General features: G+C 38.6%; 1 protein-coding gene and 1 pseudogene across 1 annotated transcript; one reads left to right on the top strand and one right to left on the bottom strand.

Moving 5' to 3' along the window:
- Positions 1–7435: 7435 nt before the first annotated feature.
- LOC116246930 (pentatricopeptide repeat-containing protein At1g60770-like) lies at positions 7436–10607 on the top strand. The gene is made up of 2 exons (XM_031618852.2): positions 7436–7720; positions 9212–10607. Exons 1-2 carry the CDS (start codon positions 7493–7495, stop codon positions 10451–10453), a joined length of 1470 nt encoding a protein of 489 aa, XP_031474712.1. The 5' UTR covers positions 7436–7492; the 3' UTR covers positions 10454–10607.
- Positions 10608–12855: 2248 nt separating this feature from the next.
- LOC116249271 (disease resistance protein Roq1-like) lies at positions 12856–22035 on the bottom strand (annotated as a pseudogene).
- Positions 22036–23494: the final 1459 nt, after the last annotated feature.

The following is a 23494-nucleotide window of genomic DNA, read 5'->3' as shown; positions in this document are numbered from 1 at the left end:
ACTTTCACCTTTTTCAGAAGTGTTCATTTCTTTTAGGCTGTGCCAACATTATTTTTTATATAATTTATTTGGTTTATTTTGTTTCCACAAAAAAGTTCAATTTTGAATGTATATGGAGACCAAAGATAAAGCTCCTTAAACTTTCTCATGAAGACTTGTGCACTATGGAAATATGTTTAGAAAAATATATGTTTTCCAATAAGGCATTGCTGATTTGGTAAGAAAAATGTTAAATAGGTGAAAGCAAGCGTTTTTGAGATACAAGGGAAAACAAGGAGATATTGAAAAGAGGATTTCTTCCCAAGTCAAAGAAATAGTCATTGGTAAACAAAGATAGGGTCCAGCACTAAACTATTCTTAAATGGAATATATATATATATATATATATATATATATCTATATATATATATATATATATATATATATATAATCCTATAGCCTTCTGTCCATCTGGCCTCTTACACTTAGTCTGATTTATTGGATCGGACTGCATGCTGTGAGAGAGTATTGGAGAATCCGGATGGCTAGAGGAATCCAAGACGATATATACATATAGGAAAACATGTAGTTACTTGACCCTCTAATACCAACTAGGCTGTTGATTTTAAGGAGATTAGATGGTAGAAATTAAGCTTTAAAGATAGAAGTCAACCTGTTTTTTAAGAGTTTTGAGATAACCCAAAAGGAGGAAGAGAGGAAAAGAGAGAGATAGAGAGAGGAAAACACATGAGTTTCCTTGAATAAAGTTCCTTCTCCCCTACAAATCCTTTAAAATTTATTTGTAAAGTATTTTTTGTATATTCTAACCTCATAAAATGTGATCTTAAGAGCCATACAATGAAAATTATCATGTTAACAATTTTTTGAGTTTGAATACATTTTTTAATGCTACAAATTTAGTGGCTCTTGCTGTAATTTCAAGTTTTTTTGAATTCAAACATGCTTTATAGTAAGTTAGTACATATAATAAAATCATACTTATATTTTGCTTGAAATATTTTTTAACAAAAAGAGTAAGAAGACTCAGGAATATGGAACATGCCAATTCCTTTGTGTATATTTATATATATATATCTGATGTTCAAATTACCCTTGACAATGCAACTCTATGGTTGCTAAGAAGACCAATGGCCTAAGGGAACTGTTCCTATTGCCCTTAGGGGGAAGAGTTGTTCAACATCATAATTTGTGACACATAATCAGTTATCTTTCTTCACTAAATGCTTCACTGTGAAAATCAATTAATCTTCTCATGAAGTACCTAGATTTTCTTTATTTAGTTCCACGTCAGATAGCAAGGAGTTCTTGAGTTGTTCGGGTTGGATCGGCTACCCAAGGTTCATTGCATCGGGGACAACAATGACCAAAATCCTGGGAATTTTTTATTGCAGCGACCAAACTATAGTTTCAAAATTTTAATAAATGTAGAAGTATAATTTTTATTTTTTTATATAAGTGATTTAAAATATTTTAAATTTATAAATAAAATTTTATTTACTTTTTAAATCTGAAGGGGGTTGGGGGAAGGAGGAGAGCATGACCTCTACTCATTCGCCTCTGCCACTAGCATTGTTCAAAATGCTTTTATATATATATATATATATATAACTGCAGGTCTAGAGAGAGAGAGAGAGAGAGATGGTTACACAAAAAAGCTCAATCTTCTGGTTGCCTCATCGAATTCGACTACGTTTTAATTTCTTGAGCGAACTACAGATAATCCAAGCACCTGCAGAAAATCATAGTCCCAACTCTTGTTCTCTAGTACTTGAGGGGGTTGGTGCATGGTTGTGAATCCTTATGGCGTCAATTTTCTGTGTTGTAAAAAAAAGTTCATTGGCGTGTAAATTGAAGCACCGCAAAAGTGACACCTCAAGTCACCAAAAGCATGCCCCATACTCTAGGAAACAAAGAGTTGGATGTGATCAAACTTTGGCTCTCTTCTAGATGGTAGCAAATACTCAAGCTCTTGCTCTCTAAAGCAAGTACTTATGTAACTATTCCGTCAATTTCATAAACACTTTTTAAGGCAATTTTTGAGTCATGTTTATAAAACAGCATACTGTTCCATGTGCCAAAAGATCCTTAAGAGCCGTTGGACAGACACTATGCCAAACAGCCTCTAAGGGACTTAGACCGAACGCATTAACAAGAGATATTTTTAAAAATAAAATGAGGAGTTTGGCAATCCTAGCCCGTAGACACCACCTACCACTTAGAGAGCAACTACATATGTTTCTTAAGGCGAGGACAAATGCGGTCTCATTTGTTAGGTCTTGACCACGGTCTCCTAATACTACAAAGCACTGTATCACTGATATGACACCATTCATTCTCTTTCATCACCATTTCCGTCACTATTCTAGCTTATTTTCCTGAATATACATCATTGATAGATGAAAGGACATACTTTGAGTTCACGGTCTAGGTTGCCATCTAAGCTTATATATGGCCTTATAGTGAGGATAGGTTCATGAACTTAGCTTAGCAGACGCCCAAAGTCCATCCAAAATGTATAGAAGTTCCATAAACAAGACAAAATATGGTATGTGCTTGGCTCGATGGGGGCGCGCGGCCTAGCTCGGTCACCAACTTGACAATATTATGCAACTGTACTCTAGTCTAGCTCACTCACAAGTCATGAGGTTTCTTGTACTCCTCGTAAATTTATCTATAGTAACATGCTGAAGTTGATGCTAAAATTTATGAACTCAGCACGCTAGAGTTAGGGAAACTTGTTCAGATAATCTGGGATACGAGAATATCTGCTGTGATGAAACAATAAAATAGGAAGGTAAGGTCTTTTCATGGGGTTCATGGATCACCTAGAGCAATCAAACTCATCAAGGCAAGAAGCCAATATATACTTCCCAGTTACACCTAACGCAGTGTTTGCATATATCTTAGAGAATTTTAATCAAGTCCAAGAACCCTACATCTCAAAAGAGTAGGGATCTAGAAAATTTGGATTCGAAAAATCTAATATATACTTGGGAGAAAAGATTGGGCACCGCACCACTCTCTCTCTCTTAGTCTCTTTGCCTTTTGCCATTTTCTTACTAATGTCGGTCACCGGCCATGAGTTATTCTCTCTCTCTATCTCTCTCTTTCCTATGTCTGTGCCCTCCTCTAAGAGGCATAGTATAGCTGGCTGGACCGGTGAAGCAGTCTGACTGGTCATCAGTTTGATCTTGGTAAAGCTAGCGCCACTCCTCTAAACTGCAAATGATGGATATGTGACACTTAGTTTACACGTGCCTCACTCCCTATTACAGTCCTAAAGCAGCCTTGGACCCCGGAGGTAGGGGAAAGGGGGAGAGACTTTGGCTCTCATGATTTGGCAAACAATTGATCTGGAGAGATCGCTTTTTGCAAAGTTTAGAGAGTGAATACCGTTTTTTATATATGTGGCCCTGCCAACACTTAAAGAATACCCATCTTACATTGCATGTAGCTCCAAACCATCTCATGTCAAGCGTTCAAGTGCATTACTTTTGGATGATCTCAGCTTCCAAAACATATATAATTGGAGGAATGAAGGAGAACATTAACTGGAAGAGTTGGCCATTTGATAACATGCCAAATACATGATGGTCAAGGTGAACTAGCTCCAGCCATGTTGGGCACTAGATGGGCAGCATGGTTGTGTCTAATGGCCACCCAGAATGTTGCCTAAAAGACAATGCACGATAGGCGTTTATGTGGTTCATACAGTTTTTGTGTCTCCATTAATGTCCTTTCATGCAGGAAAAGCAATCCCCATCTTCTCTTTATTTTAATGTTCTTATCATTATTCTTTCATTGTTGCTCTTCCAAGAGCTCACTAGCGTCACTTCGGGCCAGAAGCTTACTTTTGCACATTGTAAGGAAGATAACATTGTTTATAGTTCGAAAAGTAGTGGAAAAAAAGTTTACACAGTTCTATATGTTAGTGCTAACAGTGTTCTTGCACCAACTTTGAATTTTGCATTTGGGTTTGTGTTGGTATTCGCAAAAATTTCTGAAGTCGACCCAGAAGTAGAGATTTTGATGAGATGTGGAACCAAATTTGATAAGGATTCAATTCAAAGTGCATTAGCTATAGATCATATTAATGAATTCAATTCAAAGTGCATTCCCTTTAGTAATGAATTCAATTCAAAGTGCATTCCCTTTAGATTATGCCTAAAATCACGTCTTACATCAAAGTTTTGACACTCCTAAGTTCGAAGCCTTAAACTCGGTTTAATAGTCAGGATGAACAGTAAAGATCATGAGGCGACGATTAAGAAGGCAATAATTGAGGAGCTTGCCAAATGTGACAGATTATCCAAATCTAGAGGATTTGTCATCCAAAGTGAAAAAAAATATGTTTCTCATATGATTCAATGTAATCCATGTTTTAAGCATATCAACTATAACCAACGACGATATAATGAGAAACACTCGGACGTAGGCTATTATTGTAGCTGAACCATATTAGTGCTTCTTGTCTTCTGATTATTTCTGTTCCCCTCCTGTCTCTTTAACTTGTATGTTGATGACAATGGAAAACCAATATGCCTCAGTCCAATTTGCGCATCATTCAACTTAAACTTGATCTCTAAAATGTTAGAAAGGGAGATAAATAAATGACCGAATATTTGCAGGATGTAAGTTTATTAATGACTCCCTGCGTGTTGTTACATTCCATGTGATTTGGTGCCACATATATTGAATGGTATTGCTGCCGAGTATGAAACCTTCGTTACCGCCATGACTGCCTTCAAGAATCTGCCTTCATGGACGGAAATTAATGATATGCTGATCACTTAAGGGCAGTGTCTTGGAATGCTTGCTCCTGTCTGGTTCACTCATGTTGATGCCATCGTCACTGCCTTCATGGCTCAGCCAGGGAGAGGATGTGGTGGTTTTAATGGCGGCCACGGGCAGGGAAGATGATAACCAGTGCTCCATTGAATTCATGGTTTTGTTGTCAAGGACCTGCAGACGCGTAAGACTCTTCACAGAGGACTGATGGATGGTGGTCTTTGTAAATGGTCGACTGGTGCTGGCGTCTTCCATGGCAAGCTGGATAGTGAAGTCAAGAATGGGAGTTGCAACCCTGATGTTCAAGTTTATTCTGTTCTCAAAGACGCTTCGTTAGGTCCTTCTTTTTATGGCATTTATGTTTAGGGCATGCTCACTTTCAGAGATGTTAGAGACTCTGAATAATGTATCTTTGATTTCATTTGAGCATAAAAATAAACTTGGTTTCTGTTCGGCATACGTCTTAGGCAAAATGCATAACCTACCATTTTAAAAAGGAGATTTTCATGGAGAGGTGATTATGTGCACCATGCATAGCCCCTCGGTGCAAAACATGTCACCTTGGTCTACTCCTAGAGGCCCTCCGGCTATTCTTAGAAAGTACATGTCATGCACATGGGCCTGTATATAACCAGCTTCGATTTTCATGCTTTTAAATCCCTTGAACTGTTGCATGCTGATCTTTGAAAACTCAAGAATGCAATGAGGAAGTGTAGATCACAGAATCAAGCAAAAAATAGATAGAAAAACAGCCGTTTTGTAGGAAATAAAGTTGAAAAAGATGCAGAGCAAAGAACTCTTTTGTTCCACTCGAAGACCCATCGCACGATGCTGCCGGCTGTTGTCCGACCCCAGCAGTCGCCGGAAATGTCTTTCACCCAAAACTCAAGTGTATCTTTTTGAGTTTGAGTTGCATGCACAGTTGAAATCAAAATTCCATGCTATCAAATACAATGGAAAATTAGAACTGAATTTTCATTGGAATTTCAGTTTGAAGTGAAATTTTGTTCCTAACATTTTAATTCTAGAATCAAAATTCAAGGCCATCAAACGCCCCGTTATAGAACCGCCAACTAGTGCTTCTCACTTCCCTCTAAATGAACCACAACTTGTCGAGCAGACTAGATCCAAGCTTTAAGGATCTCAACAGCAGAATACAACGAAGCATACTCTCCCTTATTTTGTGAGAGAACATCCATCGTGGATGTAGGCTACTCTAGTTGAACCACGTTAATTGTTGCCTTCTTCTTCTTATTATTTCTGTTTCTTTCATATTTCTTTAACTTTAGTTAGGTAAATGCAAGGACATATTGTTGGAAACTAATGAAGATATAAAATATATCACATAAATTCACCCTAAGGGATGAAAGGTTTGTTGAGAGTTTTAGTTTTTTTGTGAGTGATAAGATGAAATACTCTTCATGCTCGACCAAAGTATATAACAGAAATTGCCTTATTGAATGGAGTTGGCGTGTGAACTGATTTGTCGATGTTAAATGCTGCATGCATAAAAAGTTTTCATTAAATGTTTTGAGAGTGTGAACAAATGATCATTGGACATATTCAATAGAAGATCCAAAATGTCAATTTAAAATTTCCTACTTTATTAGATCCTTTTCGCTAGAACGGGCAAATATTTACTGCAACGGGTTTGGCGCACTGGCTCAGGCTAGATGGTCAACACCTCCTCTTCTTTCTTCTTCTCTTTACAATGACCCATTAACAACTCTGCCTTAGCACACACTTTTATATTTGAATATAATGTACTTTGAAACCTGCTTATTTCAATATCAAGGAAAAAAGTTGGAATTAAATATTAATGTCAAATGCAGCCACATGAAAAAAATAAGGACAAAATTTTCCATGAATTCCATGAAAATGGCAGTGTCCCTGGTTGGGCTAAGGTAGGACAGAGCCAAAAATTTTTCATTAGGAGAACCAAAATATAGTTTCAAAATTTTAACATAGGTCCAAATATATTTTTCAAAATTTGTATATATGCTAAACAAAAAATTGGTAAAATTACATGTAAAATTTCCTTGTTTTGAAACTTTGAGGGTGGACCATGACCCGTGTCGCCCTTGGCATTGCCCTTGGACTAGTGACTGGTAAAGTGGGAATCATTGGCTTGATTTTATTAATCATAAACTCCTTGTGTAACCTAAAATAGATGTAGCCCCAACCTCATTCAAAAATTAATGAAAAAGAAAAAAATTATCATTTATTAGTATTAAGTCTTTTATATTTCCTTACTTATTGTTTGTTATACTTAGTAAAAACTACCTTGTAGAAGAATGATGCATTTGACATAAAACTATACATTGGAAATACACTTAAAACATCTTAAAATAAAAGTTAGTTTTTCAAATTATATATGAGAAGGAATTCTCCAAAAACCAGACCGCTTAAATGGGCTTGAATTACTTCAGAGGAAGCCCCAACTGACCAACTTATTGAATCAGATTTAATGTCCTTAATTAAATGCAAAACCTTGTCATGAGAAATTCTCATTTTTTGATTGAAAACGAAGTTCAAAGAGGGACAAGCATTTTGCTCGTGTGATCGGATCTAGGATCCTGTTGATCGATACGGATCCAGCTTGCTCTCGCTCCAGCATCCTCTCCTTGTTTCCAAAACCCTTGTGCTCAAACCATAAACCCCATTGCCGTCCGTTCGCGGAAGGATTCATCTTCACTGAAACGGAATGGCTGCACAGGTAGCCGAAACGGTGGCGACGCCGGCAGCCGAGGCGGCACTGGTGGTGGCGAAGCAGTCGCTTCACCGTCTACTGTTCAAGGAGGGCAGCTCCTCCCGAAGCGTCGGCAAGGTGCTCAGCCGGTGGTTGAAGGATACCAAGCAATTCAACCAATGGGAGGTCGGGACGTCGGTCAGGATACTTCGCAAACGAAAGAAGTTCTCTCTAGCCCTCAAAGTAAGAAACCCAAATTCTTTGTCTCATTATTTTCTGCCGAGCCTTTCTCATTTCCCTTTCTCATTTTGATGAATGTTTGGGGATTCTTTTGTATAACGGCTGTTGGTTATTGGAAACTTAGATCCTTTTCTTGATGCAGTTTGGGAGTTCATTATGTTGATGAAGTTGGGTGTTGCCATTTGGCGAGAATACTGGTCCCTTTGTCTCGAAAAAAAATGATATATTAGGATTAGGAGATGGATTGGGCGTGTTATTATCTCCCTGTTCTATTTTATGTTCTTGCAGTTTTGACTTCTTCGCATTTTCCTTGTGCGATTCCTCTTGCCTGGTGATCAAGCGGTGCTCTTACTTAAGTTTATAAGTACTTAAAACACGGAGAACGTTGGTAATTCAACTGTCATTGATGAACATAGTTACTACAATGGTGGCCTTAATCTTGCCTGGCTTGTTAAGGTAGAAGAGATGCTGGTAATTTAGGACATAGTTAATCATGGTATTGAGGTGCTTTGGTGTGCTTCTTTTTCAAAGGGATCTAAGAAGTCTTGTTGAGTTATGCTCCGCAAGCTGCCACAATTTGAAACATGGAAAACTGAAATGGCATTAAACTTTACAAAGTTTTTATATTTCAAATTTTCAAGCCTTCGTCGCCTGGACCTCTTGTGCCTAACTGTGCTTCTTATCGTGCCTTTTACCATAAAATACTAACAGTGATGGATAATTGATATTGGGGTGGAAGCATATAATACATCTCCCTAGTTTCAAAATTTCAAGACATTATAGCACATGAATAATACAGCGCGTAAACATTCAATCTCTATCCTTAACGTATATTATCACCAAATCTTGTAGTATGCCTCGAAAATTGTTCTACGACTAGCTTTATGCTGACTTCGATGGGAATTACTCCAGTAGATAATTATCATTTGGCTTCTATTGTAGATTAGCCAAGGTATATTTTCGTTGTTTCTTCAGCTGTTTTGGGTACACTTCATGATATTTTTTTCTATGGTTGTCTGCTTTGGGGGGGTTGCTTTGGTTTATTATTTGCTCTTTTGGTGCTTGAATTGTTCAAGAAAACTTGCCATTATGGTGTATAGAGTGGCTGATCTGTTTGATTAAGAGAATTAAAGGGCGTTTTTCTTGCAGATTCTTTGTTTTGAGAATGTTCAGTAGGTATTTTCTCAAGGTTGAGCCACATTCCTCTGTCCATAGACACAAATTATGTTTGTAACTCCAGAAAAAGCTTGTATCTTCTTATCTCAGTTTTATGCTTTCTTCACTTGTTATTGACTAATAGCGCCATAACCACTTAAATTTTGAATGCTTGTGAGAAATGTGTTACATTGCAGATGTCAAATCGTAAACATTCAAATATTCTGGGCTATTGTAGAACATACAATAGTGGTTTGCTTAACCTTGAGCATTTTTCTCCATTTTTAGTTGTAAAAGTTTTCACAGATAATTTACTAATTTGTGCTATTAATGATGCAGCTTCTTGAAACAGCTTCCAAGAGAGGTATGGATTTGACGGCAAGCCATGAAGCAATTAAGATCGATCTTCTTTCCAAAATCAAGGGGATTGTTGTTGCTGAGAAGTATTTTACTGATCTTCCTGAACCATCAAAAAACCATCAGTCTTATGGAGCTCTTTTCAACTGTTACTGCAATGGGAAAATGACCGAGAAAGCTGAAACCCTTATGGAGAAAATGAAGGAGCAGAAGTTTGTCTCTAACCCCTTGGCATTCAATAGCTTGATGGCCCTCTACTCAAAAGGTGGGAAGCCTGAAAAGGTTCCTGCTGTAATTCAGGATATGAAGGCTAACAAGGTCATGCTAGACGTCTTCTCATATAATGTTTGGATGAGGAGTCTTGCTGCTTTGGGTGACATTCCTGGAGTAGAAAAGATTTTAGATGAGATGAAGGGAGATAACTCTGTTACTGCTGATTGGACCACCTACAGTAATATTGCTTCGATCTATGTGAATGCAGGTTTGAAGGAAAAGGCAGAAGATGCACTTAAAGAACTTGAGAGTAAAATGGATGTGCATCGTCTTCCTGCTTTTCATTTTCTGATGTCATTGTATGGCCGAACTGGTAATTTGACAGAGGTTTACCGTGTTTGGCGTTCTTTAAAATTGGCATGCCCTAAGACAGTCAACTTGAACTACTTGATTATGATCCAGACCTTGGTTAATCTTGGTGACCTTCCTGGTGCTGAGAAATGTTTCAAAGAGTGGGAAGCTGATTGCCCAAAATATGATGTAAGATTGCCTAACGTGCTGATTGGTGCATATGTGAAGGGTGGTGAGATAGAGAAGGCAGAGGCAATGCGTGAACAAGCTGTCAGTCGGGGTGCAGTGCTGAACACAACAACATGGGAAATTTTCTTTAATTACTATTTTGCAACCAAGCAATTCAACATTTCTGTTAAGTGCATGGAGAATGCAATCGCTGCAACTGGGAAGAGGGATAAGAACAAATGGACGCCGGCTCAAGAAACCGTGGAGTCTATGATGACCCATTTTGAAGAGCAGCGTGATGTAGATGGCGCAGAAAATTTGGTTCAGATCCTGAAGAAGGCAGGCAGTCTTAATTCTGCAGTTTACGAGTCACTGATTAGAACTTACGTTGCAGCTGGGAAAAAGAGTCCAGACATGCGTCAGAGGCTGGAAACCGACAATTTGAAAGTGAATCCAGAGACCGAAAAGATGCTTCAATCAATTTCTACGTAGTGATCTTTTATTTTTCTGTGATGCTGTTTCTCTGCAGGTAAGCTCTTTCAAGTAGCTCCTCACTCCTCAGATGGGATGAGGTGAGCTTCTGTTCTGATCGTCGTGTAATTTTAAAGAATTTGTCGGCGTTTGAATGATGAGAACATCTTCTTTATGTTTTTCTTGAGTGGGATGTCTGAAGAAAATCTGAGAAAGGCGAAGAAACAAGGTTTAATGTGGTTTTGGTTGGGGAAGAGCCCTACGTCCACAGTGATATGGAGCTCTCTCTCTCTCTGTCTGTCTCTTTCCTTTTTTCTATTCCAGTGCACCATAACATGTTACATGTGTTTATAATATCATAGTTACAAATAATATTATTTGAGTTTTAAACAACAAGTTTTCCTCCGATATAATAAGGTGAGATTGAAAAAAAAAAAACAGAAATAATACGATAAATTTTTAAAAAATTAAAAATGAGGAAAAAATAAAATAAGTGAGAAACTAATAACTCAAACATTAAAAGATAAACGTTTTGTAACAAATAAAAAATAGAAAATGAAAAAAAAAACTGTTTGACATTAAAAAAACTGAAAAAACCGTTTAAAAACACGTTTTTTTGTTTTTTGATGTTTTGTTAAAGAGATGCTTTTTTTTATAGTTTTAAACAGTCAGTTAATTTATCTGTTCCTTTTTTTAAAAAAAAAAAATGCATTTTTTGTGACTATTCTTTATATCAATGTAAATCAGGTCTTATATTGCCATGCACTGGCTTTCAGTCGCCAATAACATCTACATCTTGCTAAGGACTTGGTATTTGTAAACGTACACCTAAAAACAGCAAAAGTTTGAGCTGGGGATGAGGCCATGCATCTTTTATTTCGGAGATATGCTCCGTCCTATTCTCTTATCTTTTGCTCTACTTCTTAAACATCATGAGATTGCCTATGACAGATCAAGCATTTACCTGCCTGAGAAAGGACTTGGCATTAGTTTTACATCAAAGATTAGTACATATTGGTGTACTCATATTACCATTATTTAGGTATGCACTATCTCAAGTATGAAGTGGAGCCAGATACGGGGCAGGTCAGGACCCACTGACCAGTCCGTCTGGTCAACTTAAACCTGAGTTGCTTCGATTGATTTAGGGCAGATACGCATATAAAGACAGTAAATTATAACTCTTAAGTACACAAGGACTTGAGAATAGTTTGTATACTTTCAAAGGGTTCATGTGTAACAATTTAATCTACCTAAACTCCGTTGAAGCAGGGCCGACAAATTATTGCCGATTCCAAATTAACCAGCCAAATGTTCAGACAATATTCAGCCAAAATATTGCAAAAGATTATTGAATATTGTATTTTTGTCATTAGCCATACTGGCACAAAAAATTCATACACCAAAAATTCATACACCAGTATAGCATACATAACCAGCTTCACCTTCTTCTTTGGCATAAGAATCAGCTTCTGACCCATAACATTCTTTTAAACTATTTGAATTTGATGAATTTGACTGTATTATCGGGCCTATGGGAAACCGGCCCTGGCCCTTAATGAGCGGGGCTTGAACATCAACTTCAAACGCCTCAAAAAGCTCATGCTGGCAAGAATAAAATGGACATTTTTAAAACGTTATTCTAGGTTCGCATTTTCATGATGTTGCAGGTTCAAGCAAACTTTTGCTTAGTTTATAACCTTATATCTAAATGAAATTAAGTTTGATTTATGACACATCACAGTTTTCTTTTAATGATGAATATAAATATATATGAACAGAAAGTAGTTCTGATTATTTATTATTCTTGCCTGTCAAAAGCTCGGAGAAGCTCATCACTGGCTTACAGAAATCGGCCATTCTGTCAATTTCCTTTTTTCAATTTCAGGCGATTGTTTCATGATGAGGCCTACCATGTGTTTCTAATTTCAAAAAATATTCAACCTTCATTAGGTCTCCTACTTTTCCTATGAACTTTTTTGTTTATACAAAATTTTTGCTTCTAAGGAATTTAATTGGCAACTTTTTTTTTTTTTGCTTGTTTATGCCTTGCGCCTCCAGACTTGAATCAAACTTTTTAGTGTTCTGATGTCTCCATGACTCTATGTGTAACCACTCAACCTGCTCCCACACCAATTCACCTCTTAGCAGTTTCGGTTTTGATAAAAAAAGAAGTTAAGTACTATGATAACTAATCACTTCACAATCTACTTTACAAACGTTTGAAAATCTCTTACAATCTTCAGTACAAAATTAAACTTTTCAAAATATAGTGTTACACCTTGAGCTTCGACATCAATAAATTATGCAAATGCCCACAATAAACTTGCTCATTTTTCTTACTTGCAATTACAAATAAAAAGCCATTATTCATTAGCTACTTGTCTATTAATGGTGAAAACATAAAAATAAAGGCAGCACGGTCAATGAAACTTCACCATAACACTCTTATGACAAACTTCACAAGGACAAAGGTCTAGCTCACCTTCATAAATATGATGGTTTTTATTAGTGAATAGATCACCATCAAGTAGGACGCAGCCATCGATGGATACAATCATCTTCATCATCGTCCTTTTCTTAGCATCATCATCTCCCATGAATTTTCCTTGTCTTATCATCATCATCAGCTCGCTATCCCTCCCAAATGTAGCCGTGGGGAACGTCCTACTTGCATTCCGTTTAACTAAAGCTGAAAAGTGAAATTGAACATCATCTGTCGTGATCTCTATTCGAACGACTCTGCCTTGGCTGTCTACGGGGAGAGTGTCTTCTTCACTTTCTACGCTTCTGTTTTCTTGTTCCGAGCCAACGCTGTCCACGCTGCAATCGTCGTCGCTTGGAATGATTTCATCAGTTGGTTCCCAGCCAATGGTATCGAGGCCTCTATCTTCCTCACTGTGATTAATGCCTTCATCTGGTTCCGAAGCGCTGTTACTTTCGTCTAGTTCCGAGAGACTGCTGCCCAGCCCGCTTTCGTTTGTTTGCAAATACAAGGCGCCTGCCTTGAACTGCTTGGGAAGAAGGAAAGACAGAGATTGTGGACATGATGGCTCGCCAATGTTGGTCAGGATTCCGGAGATGGAGAACTCATGCAGATCTTGAAAATTTGCTTCCTGAGGAAACAGAGCATGGAGATGTCAGTGAGCAAGCACGCATGCCCGTCACCAAGATGCACTCTTCAGTAAACACATGCCACCTCAAGGGGCCATTTGTTTGCCTCACTTTGAGATCAGAGGTGATTTGAGATCAATGAAAATATCACGTCAGAAGATTTAAGGTCAGCCCCCCCTCCCATCCAACCTTAAATATGAGGTTTTGGCTATAAACTGAGGAGTTCAAATCCTTGTTTTCACATAATGGTTAAATCTATGTTTGTTTGCACAATGAGTCCCACATAAAAGGGCTCTCAGATGCACCCCAAGGGATTTTCATTTCCCTCGAGTTATAGGAAAAATATTGCAGAGGTTTTTCTCACCAATTCACACAGTTGCTCTTGCATAATTTGACAAGACAAACACAAGATAGAGAAACTGTCTCACTTAACCCTACAAGAATCAATTAACTTTTACATACATCTTGAATCTGATTACAGTTTCCTTTCGAATTCAGCAATAACAGTAAAGATCAGCTTCGCAATTCAAATCAGATGCATTCACATTCTCAGGAACGTGCTCTGTATTCTTCTTGAATAAGAACCGTGGAAAAAAGACATACTTTGTGCAATTGATTTTCCCAGAAAAGAGACATTTCCTCATGAACTTCGAGTCTTGGACCTTGTTTGCCACAAAAGATTTTTGAACGTGAGATTTCCCAGTAATTTGGTAACCTTCACGAGTTACCTCCACCAAATGAGTGGAGCTTAGCTAATGGGCGAACAGACATATAGGGGTTTTCTTAGAAGAAGTTGTTTTACCTGAAGTCTATCCAAGAATGAGTCATCAATTAGGCTTGTACATCCTCGAAGGTCTAATGTCCGTAAGAATTCCAACTGCATAATGCCCGGAAGGTCCACAAGCTTTGTGCAGCCACATAGATGCAATTTCTTTAGTCTCTTCGCGCTTGAGACATCTGATATCGTTCTCAATTCGGTGCAAGATGTTGCTTTGAGTCCTGTGAGGGAAGGTGGGAACTGAGGCAACGATTTGAGACGATCACAACAAGCGACTGATAGGGCCTCAAGCTGATCTAGTGATGCAATGGAGCTTTGCAACTCTTCAATGGCTGTCCAACTCAAATCAAGCTTCCTCAAGCTCTCCAAGTTGCCAAGTGAGTCAGGTAAAGATGCAAGAGATTCACAGTGTGAAGCATCTAGTTCTTGAAGATTGAGTAACAGACAAATGCATTCAGGTATTTCTGTCAACGAGGAACACTGCCGTAGAGACAGCCAGTTCAGTTGCTTCAAGCGTCTCATGGATTTAGGCAGAGCTGTAAGTTGGTGGCAACCAGTGAGGTCAAGTTTTTCGAGTGATATCAATTGAGAAATTTCTTGAGGCAGTTCCTTTAGTGATTTGCAGTTGCTCAAAACCAAGTCAGTCAAGCTCTTGAGATGCCCAATAGAAGGATCAAGTTCAGCCATCTCAGTACAACTTCTAAAATCCAGTCTTTGCAGTTGTGTCATGCTCCTAAAATGTGGACTCTTGGTGAGGTTGTCACAATTTCTGAGATCCAGTACTTCCAATGTATCAAGGACCTTGTCCCCCAAAAGAAAAAGGAGAAAAAATGTAAGAATAAATTACCTGAGCACGAGTTGAAGCATAGGGGCCTAAAAGTTTTATTCTTATATAGCTAATATTGTAAGGAATTTGGAATCTTGGATCAACCAAAACTGTACGAGCTATAGTTTGAAGAAGGAACACCTATTGCAGATACCTAATGGGCCCTTATTGACTTTTATTTATTAAAAAATTATTAAATATTTTAAAATACTCAATAAGATAAGTAAATATCTGCTTAACTTACTCATGCAACCACTTGCACTAATTCCTTAAAAGCTTGTATAAATCAAGCAAGCACTTGTATTAATTCTAATGTTCGTTTCAGGCTCTGCGTTTAGTGAAACCTTGAGCATGAACGAGACCTTCCTTCAGGCTTCTCAATACTAAAGCAACTTTACATTGAGCAAGACTAGCAACTCCACTTGCTAGCGTCTGCAACTTATGAAAAAATTAAGAAAAATCAATAATATGTTATTTAAAATCTTATAGACAAACATAATTACATTTATATCCTTGAAATTCATTTCAGTATATTGCAGATAAGGCTTTTAGTGTTGAGGCTTGTAAAAATAGATCTTAAGGCTAAATTATAAAGAACATTTTCCTTGTGGGGCTGCATTCATCTGTATCTTGTTTATTCCACAAGTTTTGAACTTTCGACATCCCACTATTTTGGTAATCTTCACAAGTTGCTCCTACCAAGTAAATGAAGCTCAGCTAATGGAAAAAGAGATACCATACGTTCTTGAATATGTCGCTTACCTGAAGTCCTTCCAAAAATGAGACATGGAGGCTTCCACAGCCTCGAAGCTTTAGCTTCTTTAAGCATTTCAACTGCTCGATGCCAGGAACGTCCACAAGCCTTTTGCAACCACTTAGATCCAATACCTGTAATCCTTCTAGATGTGATACTTCTGCTATGATTTCTAATTGATAGCAATCTGAGGCATCAAGAAAGGTGAGGGAAGGCGGCAGCTGAGGTAAAAATTTGAGCTGCTCACAACCAGCAACTATTAGGTTTTCAAGCTGATCCAGTGAGGCAATGTACTTCGGTACGTCTATCAATGAGGAACACTCCTTTAGAGACAAATAATTCAGTTGCTTCAAGTGTCTTATTGATTCAGGCAGAACTATAATTTGGTACAAATCATCGACAGTAAGCCTTTTGAGTGAGGTCAATTGAGAAAGTTCTGGAGGAAGTTCCTTTAGTGATTTGCAGTTGCTCAAATCCAAGTCAGTCAAGTTCTTGAGAAGCCAAATAGATGGATGAAGTTCGCCCATCTTCTCACAAGAACTGAACCCCAATATCTCTAATTGTGGCATGCTAGTGAAATTTGGACAAATAGTGAAGTTATCACAATAGTTGAGACTTAGGTGTTCCAATTTGCCAAGCAAAGGCAGCTTCAATGACTTAGAATCTCCAACCTGTGACGGCAAAGCTGTAATCTGAGAGCAATAACTGAGGTCGAGTGCTTCAAGTGAGGTCAATTGCCAAATTTCTTGAGGCAGTTCCTTTAGCGAATGGCAGCTTGTCAAATACAAGTGTGTCAAGCTCTTGAGATGACCCACAGAAGGATGAAGTTCACTTAGATTCTCACAACTCTCAAAATTCAATCTCTCTAGATGTGGCATACTCATAAAATCCGGACAGCTGGTGAGTCCCTCACAACTACAGAGGTAAAGTATTTTCAATTTACCAAGCAAAGGCTGCTCCAGTGACTTCGAATCCCCCAATACTGATGGAAAAGTGGTAATGTGAGAGCATTCACTGAGGTCAAGCTCTTCAAGTGAGGTCAATTCATAAATTTCTTCAGGTAGTTCCTTTAGTAATGTGCAGTCACACAACTCCAAGTGAGTCAAGTTCTTGAGGAGCCCAATAGACGGATGAAGTTCAGTCATCTTCACACATCCGTTGAAATACAATTTCTCTAAATGTGGCATGCTCATAAAATTTGGACAGATGGTGAGGTTCTCACAACCGTCGAGTTTTAGAACCTTCAATTTCCCAAAGAGCTATAAAGGAAAAAAGTTGTTTTGTCAGATGAATGCCATAAAATCCAAAAAATGAAGTTTTATACACTTGCCTAACTACATCTTTAGCCCAAGGAAAGTAAAAAAAAATAAAAATCAACAACCACGTATGGGGTGTGTGTGTGTGCACCTCACTCTCTCTCTCTCACAATCGTCGTAATGTTGTAAATCTCAGTTTCATAAAAAAATATTGGGAAAAAGTTAGTAAGACAGATACACGTCAACCTCATGTAGGGAGCTTTTTCTCTATTTTTCTTTTTAAAGGAAAATCCACTAGTGATCTAAAAAATGTTTAATAAAATAAAAAATCTACTTATTTAACTCCTTTTTGTGGCTGATATGATGCATGTAACGGCACAACATTGGCAACATTGATCCGCATAACTTTGTCTTGCCAATAAAAAAATAATTTTCTAAAAAAAAAAACATAGGTAGTGGGCATATACTTAAAAAGGGTTGTCTTTTACCTTGGTCCTTGCAGATGTTTGCTGGCTCCAAACTCGAGTTATGGAGCTGCCAGATAAGTCAAGAACAACAATATTCTTAAGATGAAGGGCACTAGGCAATGAAGCCAAGTCATATAGACGCCACTTCAACCATCTGATAGTCCTGGGGAAATGTTCATATTCACCTTCCAATCTCACATTTCTTCCCATCCGGAGCATCCTAAGTTGAGACATTGCTGACAGAGACTCTGCTTCCACAGACATCGAATCCTCAATTCCACGCCAACCGAGTTGAATTGCTTCAACATTTTCCCTTCCCTGCATTTCAAATTTAGTCAGTGAGATCAACAACAATAGGTTTTTTTTTTTTTTTTTTTTTTTTTTTTTGCTTTTGGAGGAGATACATGAGTTTTACAGGCACCAATTTCGGGCATTTTATTTTTCATACCAAGAAAGTTTGCATTGGTAGTGACAACTAGTTTTCTTATATGGGCAGGCATGTGCAGTAGATTCTTACTCTCTTGTTTTGAAGTATATCTAGAGTCTCATCATCTTCCCACAACCTGCTCCTTGCATCTTGGACGATTTTTCTTCCCATGTCCCGGATATGGTCATGCATTTCAAACTCTCCAGTATCATCATTTATATTGACTAGAGACTTGTGCATTAAGACTTTGATTGTTATCTCTGGAAAGAACCTACAACCTTCCCACATGAGAATAGCATGCTCTCTTTCTTGCCCAATAAAGAAGCATGCAATGTCTAAAAATACTTTTTTCTGTTCTTCATCAAGTACATCATAACTTATCTTTAATTTTTCATGGATATGCTTGTTTTGATATTTCTTCAACTTTTCCAACATACCTTTCCATTCTTAAACTGTTTTTAAATCAAAGAAATGGGACCCAAATATTTCAAGAGCTAATGGTAGCCCACCAGCAGTAGCAGCAACTTCCTTTGATAGCTTTGCAAATTCGGCAGTCGGCTCCTCTTTACCAAATGCATGCCAACTGAAAAGCTGAAGTGATTGGGTAGCATCTAACCCCTTGAGCTCATACGGGGTCACTTTTTGTGCCCTCAATATCAGCTTATCTCTAGTAGTAACAATTATTCTTGACCCCAAGCAAAACCAGTCTATGCCACCGGCCAATGCTTCTAGTTGTGATTCATCGTCAACATCATCAAGAACTAGCAGAACCTTCTTACTTCGAATCCGCTGTTTAATCATAACAATTCCATGGCTGGTGCTGTTGAGACTTATATTTTCATCTTTGGAAATATCACCAAGCAGCTGTTTTTGTAGGGAAATGAGTCCTGATGGTTGCTCAGCTGCTTCTCTCACGTTAGAAATGAAGCTACATGCATCAAAACGAGTAGATATTTGGTTGTAGACACCCTTAGCAAGTGTCGTTTTGCCGATGCCACCCATTCCATGGATCCCAACCGTTCTAGCATCACCTTGAGCTTCAATGTCAAGCATTTCCATCACATTTGCCATGCGAGAATAGAGTCCTACTGGATGTTTGGCCACCAATAGAGAGGTCTTACTTGCTTCCGTCAGAATCCTCTTCACCATGAGCCGGATGAGCTTTGCCTCGTTTCTGCAACAAGACCAAAAAGTTAAATAGTCAAACTTATTACCCTTTGGAATTAATAGCATATAAAGCTTAGTCTATGCAACCAAAAACATGATTTTAGAAGCAATTCATAGCTTTCCAAATAGAGGCATCACATCTGCAATAGTAGTTCTTCTTTTGCTTCACAAAATTGTGTACAGATGATCACAGTAAACCGAAACATCAAAAAGAAAAAAAGATGAAATTATACCAATAGAAGCGACACAAAACTAAGCACGCACCCTTTGGTAGGTCAGTGGGATAAAAAGGGTCCCACCTTAAATAAAAATAATCATTTTATATTATAAAAAAACATGTGGGATTCGGTGACTCAAGCTGTATGTCTGTCAACCTAGTGTGTGTCAAGGGCACAAGTGAGTGGGAGACTTGGGCAAGTAAGCTCACTACGTGAGCTGGTTAGGTAACTCGTGAGTTTTTTTTGTGGTTTTTGGTAATGAAAAAACGAAGAGGGAGGCTGTCTTCCTCTTCAATGGCCTCCCCCTTGCTGAAGGACGGGAGGCAATGCTGCGACTTTCTTTCAAGAGAAGTCTATTCCCACTCAGATTTCGTATGGAATTAGATAAATACTTAAATAATGACGATGTTCTGACAAGGCGTCATGACCACGGCTTGCCGATGGTCTACTATGAGATAAACCTGGGTGATGGTATGCCGAGTGCGTAGCACTCCTCATCTAGTCCCACCAGAAGAATTGCCCCTAACCCACACGCATCCCTGTAGGGAACCCAATTGATTCCCCAAGTATGGACTTGCATTTTCAAAAGGACTGATGACCATGATGCATTTATACACTTCGTCGCTGCACCACCACGTTGCACATCCACGTGCATTGCTTTCTGCTTGATGTAGCGTCCGATTGGATCTCACATGCTTCCCGAGCAATGCCTAAGCTGGCCAAACAGCATCTCCTTCTACTGGCTTGGCCGGGCCACACACAGTCGGTCCGCAACATTCTCCCAATGCCAAATCGTCAAATTCAACAAACCTTCCCTTCATTTCTTTTCAATTGAGCCTACATCTGTCTGATTGACGCACCCGTCACATCACGGCTACCACCCCACCCTCTCGAATGTTCGGTGAATGTTTTTATTTTTATTTTATAAATCAAAGAATGAACCGTCCACATGATCGGTCCATACCAGTCGAACGATTTGCTTGGCTGGTATTTGGTGTGAGGAAAGACCTTTTCACACACACACAGATAAATAAATAAATAAATAAAAATATATATATATATATATATATACATATTCACATGCATCGGAAAGTAGTTTTTAAGTAGAGATGTATATATATACACATCGGGAAGTAGTTTTTGGTGGATCGAGTTTTTTATGCTGCTATTGTGTACGTAATGAGCATACGCCGTATGTGGACTCTACTACCAGTACACACATTTACTTTCATGCCCAAAGATTGCATACACATGTGCATGGCATAACAAATAGGTATGAAACAACAAATAAATATGATTTAATGAGTATGAGATAACAAAATACTTTTAAAATAATGAGATAACAGATAAATGTATGAGATAACGCAATATAAACATGAGATAATGTTTATGAGATATAAAAGATTTATAATATAAAGGATGAATGTATGAGATAACGCTAAACATAAACATGAGATAATGTTTGTGAGATAATAAAATATTTATGAGATAATAAAATGAGGAACCGTGTATGAGATAACGCTAAGCATAAGTATGAGATAATATTTATGAGATAATGAGATAACACTAAACATAAGCATGAGATAATAAAATATTTGAGATAATGAGATAACACTATGAGTAGGACAAATAATTGAAAACACACTTTACTACATAAATGAGTATATTGGTCATAACTATATATATTTACGGGCTAACATTCTTTACCTTTATCAAATCTCCAAATGCTTTTTTTTCTTGTGGTTTTTTTTTTTGTCTCTACAATTTTTTTTTTGTATTAATCGTGAACATTTTTTATCATTATTAAAATAACACAGAAAATTTCATACATGAGGACAGCATATATAACCGGCTTAGAGGCCCATCCAACTTAAGTTCTCAAAAAATTGGTGATTAAACTATTAAGTGTGCCTTTTTCATTTATTTACGTATGTGAGAATTGAATGGGATCAAGGACTGGACATGTAGATCTAAACAATCTATCATATAAAAAAAAATGTTAAATGTCCGATAAAGAGAACAGATTAGGGTAAGCTATTTACTTACCCATCTGTATCGGCCAAGTTATATCCGGAGATTCGCCCTGCTTCTGTCAAAGCTGAACTCCATTTGCTCACCTCTTCTTTGTGTGTGTTTTCCTTTTGAAAGTAGCCTCTAAATGCATTGGCAAAAGGGCCAGTTTGATGGCGGACATCTCTTGGCTCCACATCAAAGAACACCGGTATGACAAGCCTCTTGCAGTCCACAATCTTGGCTATTTCTTTTAAACACCACTTTGAATCAGCATAGCCTTGGAAAAGATGGGCACAAAGATCTTGGATCTTTCAATGTATCCAAACAGCTCCTCCACTTTCTGCCCCTTCTCCAACTTCTCACTATCGATGAAAGTAGCGATACCCTTGTCATCCAATGCATAATAGAGGTGGCCCGTGAAACCCTTGCGAGTGTCTGCTCCCCTAAAGCTCAGAAACACGTCATACTGAAACCCATCTTCCCTCACCCGTGGTGAGCATGATGAAGGAGGTGAAGAACCCTCTCCTTCATCACCCTCATAATCAAACCTCTCGGAATATCGTGGAGACCTTGATCTTTTCATAAGATCTATGCATGCAGAAAAAGTGTGAAAGACAAACAAGAATTAAAAGAGCCTTTCCAGATCTCCACGGTATTAACTCCTCTCCGGCCATGTTAGTTCCGTCCATCTCATACATCGCTTTGGTAATTCCCTTTGCCAGCACATGGTTGCTTTGCCTTTCCGACTCAAAGCGATCCGCTTGAACGCCACCTGCTTGCTTCCCGTCCCTTCTTCCCTGGTCAGCCAGCTTTCTTCGGCCCCTGGCTCTATGGCATGCACTTTGCCCACACGATGTTCTGATCCTCTCTGTGGTGCTCGTTTAATTACGAGCTCGTGAAGACAAAGAAGGGAGAAGGGTAGGCGGATCGTAGGAGAGAGAGAGAGGTGTATCAGTGCTCTATCAATCTAAGAACTTCAAGGAGGAAACCAAGTCTTTTGATTTTGGAGTTGATGGAGGCATGAGATATCTCGGCAGGACATGGCGGAGGTGCCTTCCCCATGGCACCGTTGACTCCGAAGTTTCCTTGTAAAATATTTCGTCAATGATTATCATGCCCCTAGTCTGTGAAAATGAAAATCTCCTCCTCGTGGGCAAGGCAGAAAATAAAATTTATAAAATATTCACTTTGCTTTAAAAAGAGCCAAAATACGCAGGTGGTGCTGTGGGACTGGGAAGTTTTGATCATTTAATAGAGAAAGTCGTGCTCAACGTGCACCATGCACAAGTAAGTTTTTAATATTTGAAAGGAAAAATATTACAATAGATGCACCAACATCAACTTCAAGTCTTAAACAACTACTTACTTAGTTACTTTTAAAAAATAAAACAAAAAGACAACTTCACCCTTTCCAAAGATTTTTCTGTTTTTTTAGTCAACGAAGAAAAATGGAAGGAAGAAAGCAGCCCTCGCCGTCCAGCAATGGCGGACGGATTCTGCAGTGCCACCAAAGGAGTGAGCAAGTGGGTGCAAAGGGAAATTAAGAAGAAGCGGAAGAAGGAGCTGTCGACTCTCATTGTTGCTGTTCTGTTGTGCAACACAATGGAACTGCAGGTACGTGCAGGGAAAAAGGAGGAGAAGGAAGTGGGAGCGAGAGAGCGGCGGCTCCGCGCTCTTCTTGTTTGTCTTCTGTTGGCGACAGGGAGGGAAGGATGGCCCTACCTTCCTCTCGTCTCCCTGGACAGGACAGGGGAAAGGGTACTTCACCCTAGTCTTCTGCCATGTGAACAACAGGTCTCTCTTCCATCGACAGGGATCTCTCTTTCCCTTCACGCAGCAAGCGGAGGCACCAGATGCTTCTGGGGGTTGGGCAGAAGCCCTCCCCCTGTCGTGTTCTGACAGGGCCCCTCTTTCCTTGCTCTTTACGAAGGTCTTGCCTGAAAGGGGGACCTGCGGGTCCCTTGCTGTCAGTGGCAGGGAAGGGAGAAGTGCCCTTTCCCCTTACTTCGTCCCAGAGAGCCGTGAAGGAGGGAGGGCTGTCG

The sequence above is a fragment of the Nymphaea colorata genome, chromosome 2 (genome assembly GCF_008831285.2).
Source record: "Nymphaea colorata isolate Beijing-Zhang1983 chromosome 2, ASM883128v2, whole genome shotgun sequence".
In the NCBI taxonomy this organism is placed as follows: domain Eukaryota; kingdom Viridiplantae; phylum Streptophyta; class Magnoliopsida; order Nymphaeales; family Nymphaeaceae; genus Nymphaea; species Nymphaea colorata.
Note: the sequence above shows the minus strand (reverse complement) of the source record. Positions and strands in the feature narration are given on the sequence as shown.

Bases quoted from the DNA above. Each gene is read 5' to 3' on its own strand.
- LOC116246930 (XM_031618852.2), top strand. From the start codon at position 7,493: ATGGCTGCACAGGTAGCCGAAACGGTGGCGACGCCGGCAGCCGAGGCG. The intron at 7,721-9,211 runs GTAAGAAACCCA...TTAATGATGCAG, and splicing joins AGTTCTCTCTAGCCCTCAAA to CTTCTTGAAACAGCTTCCAA.